Consider the following 7,986-nt stretch of genomic DNA (forward strand, 5'->3'; position numbering starts at 1 on the left):
TACTCCTCACTCTTGTGGGGGTGAGGGGTGGGGATGAGGATACAGGGGAGAGGGATGTCCAGGAGTGGGGAGGAGGCACCTGCCAAGTTCTACTCAATGCCCCCACCCTGTGGGTGACTGCTGGGGAGGGGGAGGGCCCTACCACCAGGGCAGAGTAGGCGCTGGGCTTGTGGGGACACTCACAGGCAACGGGGGCCACTGCGTTGCAGCTGACACATGCCCAGGTTACAGTTCATTTGGGACTTCGTTCCTTTGGTGCACTTGTTCACACAGGCCAGCTTCCCATCCAAGACATCCACATAGTAGAACTGGGCATATTCTTTGGCAGCCTTCTGGGTGCATTGCTCTGGGGGAGAGGGGCGGGCAGCACGCATGAGCCTGGCCAAAGCACCCCAGCCCCCACTCTTAGTGCCCACACTCTACACAGCTGCTTACCCTGGAAGTCAAAGCCCAGTGTCACCGATGAATCCACGAAAGTGTCCTCTTCACTATAGCACAGTATGGCCTCTGCCGAGAGTGGATGGGAAGGAAGATGGAACAGAAACACTTCCCTCTGCCTCCCTGGGGGTAGCCAGGCCTCTCTCTTTTTCTATACTATGCCCTCCCCTGGGCCAATACCCGTGGGGTCTTTACCCAACCTAGACACGCAGCTGGGCTTATGAGGAGGCTCAAATGGGGATATGACAGCCTCAGCCTGGGGTCGACAGGAGGCTGTTGGGAGCAGCTTTGGGATCTGGGGAAGGCATCCTGGGCCTGGCTTCTGGGTTCCTGTGGCAGGAGTCTTGGGAGTCCCAGAAGAAAGAAGAGATAGGGGAGAGAGAGATCAAGGTCACAATCTCCAAGACACCCACAGGTGTCAAGGGGTTTTAGGTGAGCCTACCTCTGCAGAAATCATGATCACGATCATGAACTGTTTTGGTTTCATTCATAATCTTGGCCTTTACAATCTCTACCAGGGTTTCAAACAGTTCTTCATACTCTGAAGTGTAGTCTGCCTCCAGGATGACATCATTCTTGACCACGATGCTACCGTTGCTGGAAGTAGAAATTGTTTCATCAGTTACCCATGTCACCACCCAGCCAGCAAGTGGAGACCAAGCACCCAGAGGGGTAATAGGAGATGAAGCAGCCATGTGCCCCACAGGTGAGAAAGAATACAGAGTCTTCCCTCCAGCAGCTGACCACCCAGACAGAGGGATGAGAGCAAAACGATTCAAGAACTCAAATATATCAGTGATCACGATAAATGCCAACGAGTGAAATTCATTTCTCGCAAAATAGAGGCTCTTGGATGAACAGGTGGAGAAATTTGAATCCCTGTGTCCTGTTGATGCGAAAGTAAAATAGTGCAGCTGCTATGGAAAACAGTATAGAGTTCCTCAAAAAATGTAAAATAGAATTAATGCATGATCCAGCAATTCTACTTCTGGGTATATACACAAAATAACTGAAAGCAGGTCTTGAATTTATATTTGTACCCTCGTGTTTTCAGTAGCATTATTTACCATAGCCGAAAGGTGGATGCAAACCAAGGGTCCATCAACAGACAAATGGAGAAAAAAAATGTGGTCTATTGTGGAATATTATTTAGCCTTAAAAAGGAAGTACAGGGCAGGAAGTGAGGTGGCTCATGCCTATCATCCCAGCACTTTGGCAGGCCAAGGTAGGAGGATTGCTTGAGGCCAGGAGTTCAAGACCAGCCTGGGCAACATGGTGAGACACCATCTCTACAAAAGATACAGAAATTAGCCAGCCAAGGTGGTGCACACTTGTAGTCCTGGCTACTCAGGAGGCTGCGGCAGGAGGATCGCTTGAGCCCAGGAGTTTGAGGCTGCGGTGAGCTATGATTGCACCACTGCACTTCTGGCAACAGAGCAAGACCCCATATTTTAAAATTTTTTAAATAAAGAAAGAAAAAGAAAGGTAAGTTTCTAACCTAGAAGCTACTTCTTCGATAGCCAATGATGCAGCTGAGGGGAGAGGTCTTGAGACAAGGCAAGTCACCTGTCACTGTCATTTTGAAAGATAAGTCAGTAGTAGGACTCAGGAGGACTTGAACAAAAAATATCCTGAGCCAAAATGGAGAGAAAGACCAGGGTGCCAATGCTGAGCCAGGGGCAAGGCTGGGGCACCGGGACCCTCTCTTCCCTGCTATAAGGACATGGCACCCTTGAGGGACCCTTCCCACTCCTCTGTCTGCCTCTTTCCACTCTCCACTGGGGGCTCTGGCTAGATCCTAAATGTTGGTGCTTTCCAGCTTCTTTCCTGGGAGACCCTCGTTTTGTGCTATGACCCTCCCTCACCCCCGACCTGGGCCATCTCATCCCACTCCCAGGACTTCCAGCGACATCCATCTGGGGATACCAATGCCCGTGTCTCTCATAAGACCCTTTAGAAGCTGGGCACAGTGGCTCACGCTTGTATTTCAGCACTTTGGGAGGCCGAGGCGGGAGGATCACTTGAACCCAGGAGTTTGAGACCAGCCTGGGCAACATCGCAAGACCCCATCTCTGCCAAAATTACAAACATTAGGCCAGGGGTGTGGCTTACACCTGTAATCCCAGCACTTTGGGAGGCCAAGGCGGGTGGATCACTTGAGGTCAGGAGTTCGAGACCAGTCTGGCCAACATGGTGAAACCGTGTCTCTACTAAAAATACAAAATTTAGCCAGGTGTGGTGACATGTGCCTGCAGTCCCAGCTACTCGGGAAGCTAAGGCAGGATAATCACTTGAACCTGCGAGGTGGCGGCTGCAGTGAGCTGAGATTGCACCACTGTACTCCAGCAAGACTCTGTCTCAGAAAAAGCAAAACAAAAAAATTACAAAAATTAGCCAAGCATGATGGCACAGGCCTGTAGTCCCAGCTACTCAAGAGGCTGAGATGGGAGGATTGCTTGAACCTGAGAGGTTGAGCCTACAATGTGCTGTGATTATGCCACTGCATTCCAGCCTGGGCAAGAGAGCAAGACCCTGCCCCCTTGAGCCCCCCAAAATAAGACCTTTTAGGGCATATTCCACTGCTGTATCATGCAACTACTCCATGTGGCTGGGCCCTGGGCACTTGAAAGTTGACGTGGTGCACACCAAACTCATCACCTCCTTCCCCCATTCTACCTCTCATGACATTCCTTGACCCAGCACAGGGCACCCCACACCTCCAGCAGCCCAGAAATCTGCCCTCATTCCTAATTCTTCTCTCCCTCCTCTCCCACAGCAAATCCCATGGTCTGCTGATCCTGCCTCCCAAAGACCTTTCACACTGGACCCGTTTTATCCTATACTGTCACCTATCTGGTGTAGGCCACCATCATCTCCAGTACAGACTTCTGCTTATGCAATCTCCACCCTACAGCCAGACTGAGCTGTCTACTCTGCAGACCAGACACTATCACCCGTGGGCCTACCTGATGCCGAAAGTCTGACTAACTTGGCATGAGCCATCTTTCCAACCTCCTCCCCAATTACTGCTCCTTTGCTCTTAAGCACCCAGCTGTTCTGAACGTCTTTAGGTTCCTGGAATCTGCCCTCCTCTGTCTCCCCTCTGGGCTCCTTCTCATTGATTCCCGCTGCTGCAACTGCCTCTCCTTCCCTTCCCCCTCTCTGGATCATTCCTCCTCATCCTTCAAGCCTCAGTTTTGCTGTAACTTTTTTTTTTTTTTGGTAGAGATGGGGTCTCGCTATGTTGCCCAGGCTAGTCTCGAATTCCTGGTCTGAAGTGATCCTCCCGCCTTGGCCTCCCAAAGCATTGAAATTACATGCATGAGCCACCATGCCCAGCCTGTTGCCAGTTTTCCTGGGAAGAATTCCCTCTGCCTCACCAAGCTTTGCTTTTGGGACCTCTCCCAGGGCACCCTGTGTGCCCCTCACTGTAACTCTAAGCAGACTGCACAACCACTTTTCCATCTGTGTTCTGCCACTCTGAGCTCCAGGAAAACGGGACTACTGTGTTCCCAGCACCCAGCAGGGGGCTGGCTTTCAACAAATGTGTGTTGACTGGATGAATGAATGAAGAATGAATGGTCTCACAGTCCCCCGCTCTTACCTGGCGGCTGCAGTCCTCTCTGACCCAACCAGGTATTGACATTCTAGCCATTCATGATAGGAGGAGGCAGGAAAGCAGGGACAAGGAGGATTTCCCCACATCTATAAACCTGCCCCCCAATATACTCACAGCAATCTCCGAATGTTTACCCCTCTATACTGCGGAAGATCGTCGCCTGTCAAAACGACATCCATCTGAAAGAAACAAGGCAGTGAAGGCCACACAGAGCTAAAGCGTGAAGACTCTCCTGTTCCCCGTCTCGAGGCAGCTCTAGGCACCCTTCTGTGGAGCCCACGTAAGACCCCATAGGAAGAACCACCAACCCAGGAAGCTCCCTCTGCCATAATGTGGGTCATGTGGGGCTGAAGGCTCGAAACTCTCAGAGGACCTCCTTAGGGAGACTGGTGGGGAGGGGGCTCTTGAGCAGAACTCAGATTACTAAGCCAGGGTGTACCCCTCAATTTCCTCTCACGTGGGACATCACCCTGGGGTGGCTGGGTGTGCCCTGGTCTTACCCGATTCTTGAAGAGGCTATTGAAGTTCTGGTATTCCTGGGAGGATGAGTCATTCATCTGTTCTGTGAAATCTCTGTAAGTCACTTTCACTGTCATACCTAAAGTGGCATTGAGTTTTTCCGGGGTTTCTGTGGGAAAAGGCCATGGTATGTGTGAGACAGCGACCTCCCAATAATGTCCTCAAGTATTGATACATTCTCTGCCTGTGGGTGTCTTGCAGGTGAAGGAAACTTTAAGAGGAAGGTGGGGGTCACTGAGACTTCTGTTCCCTGTCTCCCAAAACCCTTAGGAGCCAGTGGCCAGAAGGGAAAGGGACAGTACTAAGTACAGAAGCCCTCTGATGAGAGGTACAGGTGAGCTAATGGAAAGGGCCCTGGGCCAGGTGTTGTGGCTCACACCTATAATCCCAGCGCACTGGGGAGATGGGAAGACCTGCCTGGGCAACAAAGTGAGACCCTGTCTCCACAAAAGTAAAAACATTAGCCAGGCGTGGTGGTGCACACCTATAGTCCCAGCTACTCGGGAGGCTGAGACCAGAGGATAACTTGAGCCCAGGAGTGCAAGGCTGCAGTGAACTATGATCTGCACCTCTGCACTCCAGCCTGGGCCACAGAGTGAGACCCTATCTCAAAAGAAAGGGAGATTCCTAAAACTAAAAATAGAGCTACCATACAATCCAGCAATCCCACTGCTGGGTATATATCCAAAAGAAAGGAAATCAGTACATCGAAGAGATCTCTGCACTCCCATGTTTGTTGCTGTTCACAATAGCCAAGACTTGGAAGCAACCTCAGTGTCCATCAACAGATGAATGTATAGAGAAGACCTGGTACATATACACAGTGGAGTACTATTCAGCCATCAAAAAGAATGAGATCCTGTCAATTGCAACAACATGGATGAAGCTGGAGGTCATTGTTAAGTGAAATAAGCCAGGCACAGAAAGACAAACATTGCATGTTCTCACTTATTGGTGGAATCTAACAGTCCAAACAATTGAACTCATGGAGGCAGAGTACAAGGATGGTTACCAGAGGCTGGGAAGGGTAATGGGGTGCCGGTGAGACGGAGGTGGGCATGGTTAATGGGTACAAAAAATGCATAGTTAGAAAGAATGAGTAAGACCTGGTATTTAACACAACAGCATGACTATAGTCAATAAGAATTTAATTGTACATTTAAAAATAACTAAAATAGCTGGGCGCAATGGCTCATGCCTGTAATCCCAGCACTTTGGGAGGCCGAGGCAGGCAGATCACCTAAGATCGGGAGTTCCAGACCAGCCTGGCCAATATGGTGAAACTCCGTCTCTATTAAAAATACAAAAATTAGCCGGGCATGGTGACCCACGCCTGTAATCTCAACTACTCAGGATGCTGAGGCAGGAGAATCGCCTGAATCCAGGAGGTGGAGGTTGCAGTGAACCAAGATCGTGCCACCGCACTCCAGCCTGGGAGACAGAGCGAGACTCCCTCTCAAAAAATAAAATAAAATAACGAAAATAGCACAATTGGATTGTTTGTAACATGAAGATTAAATGCTTGAGGGAATGGGCACCCTGTTTTCCATGCTGTGATTATTACACATGGCATTCCTGTAACCAGACATCTCATGTATGCTCCATAAATATATACATCTACTATGTATCCCTAAAAATTGAAAATTAAAAAAAAACGACCACCCCATTTTTCTACCTTCTACTTTCGTCCCTGAAGGCAGAGGTAGAAGGTTCATGCTCTCCCTACAGTGTTGCTGGGAAAAGTCACACCTTCTCCACCTGCAAGTGAGGCAGTGGTTGATCCAACACTGCCATGCTGTTTTCAGGGGTCAAAGGCCCTGCAAAGAGCTGCAGGTCTCAGAAAAGGTCATTACCTACAAGGAAGGATTCCACAGGGGACAAGCACTGGTAACCAACGTAGCCTTGGGGACAGACGCATTGTTTTCCATTCCAGATTTGTCCTTCCTGGCATGACCCTGTGGAGAGAGAGAATCCACAGCAGTCACCACAGGAGCCCAAAGGGCAAAAACACGCACTCCCATTCTAGGTCCAGTCACTGAGCATCACACTGGAGAGGAGGATGGTGCCAGATGACCATGCAGCGATGAAGACGCCTGTGCTGCCACCTCCACCCCTGGGAGATAGTAAGAAAGGGAGAAGGAACAGCAGACAGTAAGGAAACAAAAGATACAAGAGGTCCAGCTATGAAAAAAGCACTCATGTATCAAAAGAGAACAACTCTACCCCTGGGATCACCTGGAACAGCAAGGAGAAAGAGTTGGAAATGTGAAACAAAACCACAGGAGGCCAAAGCAGATGCAGATTCTCATGACGACAGAGAGAAGGTGGGCAGGCGCGGTGGCTCATGCCTGTAATCCCAGCACTTTGGGAGGCTGAGGTGGGTGGATCACATGAGGTCAGGAGTTTGCAGCTAGCCTGGTCAACATGGTAAAAACTCATCTCTACTAAAAATATAAAAATTAGCTGGGCGTGGTGGTGGGCACCTGTAATCTAAGCCACTCGGGAGGATGAGGCGGGAGAATCGCTTGAACCCAGGAGGCAGAGGTTGCAGTGAGCCAAGATCTTGCCATTGCACTCCACCCTGGGCAAGAGAGCAAGACTCTGTCTCAAAAAAAAAAAAAAAGAAAAAGAAAAGAAAGAGAGAGAAGGGGTTCATGGAAGGATGCAAAAACAAACAAACAACAACAACAACAGCAAAGCCACCCTGGAGTCATAGTGGAAGGAGAGATTGTCATCATAGATGTATGGGGACCAGTGAATGGCACATGAACACTGGAAGTGATATCAAACCCAGAAACTGGATAGTCAGTAGACCAAAGTAAAGTGGAAGATAGAGGAAAAGAACCAAGAGTTTGTAATGGATGAAGACGACTCATGGACAGGCCTGGAGAAGAAGCTAAATGTGGGTGAAATTGAAAGACCAGTACCTGGCACTAAGGTTTGCAGGCTTTCAGTAGACGCAAATGTAAAAGGGAAGCTTGGACTGGTGTGGAAGGTGGTAGATTCCCCAGTGAGGCCTGATGTGCTGGAACTGGCAGGAAAGAGGGTTGTGTAACTAGTGGATGGGCTCATATAGAACGTTGCAGATTCGCCAACGAGGGCTGAGGTTGTGGAGTGGGGAGGTAAGGGTGTTGTTACAGTTGCGTCTGAGCTACTGTGGAAGGCTGTTGATTCCTCACCAAGGTCTGTGGTGGTAAGGGTGACAGGTAACACTATTTCGGTGGAGCCTAGGCTACCAGGGAAGGCTGTAGGTTGTTCAACATGAATGGAGGTTGTGGTGCTATGAGAAAACACTGTGGTTTCAGTTGAGCTTGGTCCACTGTAGATGGTGGTAGATTCCTCACTGAGGCCTGGCATGGTGGTGCTGGCCGGTGACGCTGTTGAGTGAGTTGAGCCCGGTTGGCTATGGG

At 49.8% G+C, this 7,986-nt stretch overlaps 1 protein-coding gene across 1 annotated transcript in view; it reads right to left on the reverse strand.

The window, feature by feature from the left end:
* LOC108537652 (mucin-12) overlaps window positions 1-7,980 on the reverse strand; it is a 13,346-nt gene extending 5,366 nt beyond the window's left edge. Inside the window, exons 1-7 of the mRNA XM_017885303.1 lie at window positions 7,504-7,980; window positions 6,430-6,531; window positions 4,558-4,685; window positions 4,172-4,236; window positions 881-1,035; window positions 436-507; window positions 184-346 (exon numbers count right to left, since the gene is read on the reverse strand). Coding sequence (XP_017740792.1) covers window positions 184-346; window positions 436-507; window positions 881-1,035; window positions 4,172-4,236; window positions 4,558-4,685; window positions 6,430-6,531; window positions 7,504-7,933 — 1,115 coding nt within the window. The 5' untranslated portion in view covers window positions 7,934-7,980. The remainder of the gene's footprint in view (window positions 1-183; window positions 347-435; window positions 508-880; window positions 1,036-4,171; window positions 4,237-4,557; window positions 4,686-6,429; window positions 6,532-7,503) is intronic.
* Window positions 7,981-7,986: the final 6 nt, after the last annotated feature.

The sequence above is a fragment of the Rhinopithecus bieti genome, unplaced genomic scaffold (assembly GCF_001698545.2).
Source record: "Rhinopithecus bieti isolate Rb0 unplaced genomic scaffold, ASM169854v2 scaffold_14549, whole genome shotgun sequence".
Lineage (NCBI taxonomy): Eukaryota > Metazoa > Chordata > Mammalia > Primates > Cercopithecidae > Rhinopithecus > Rhinopithecus bieti.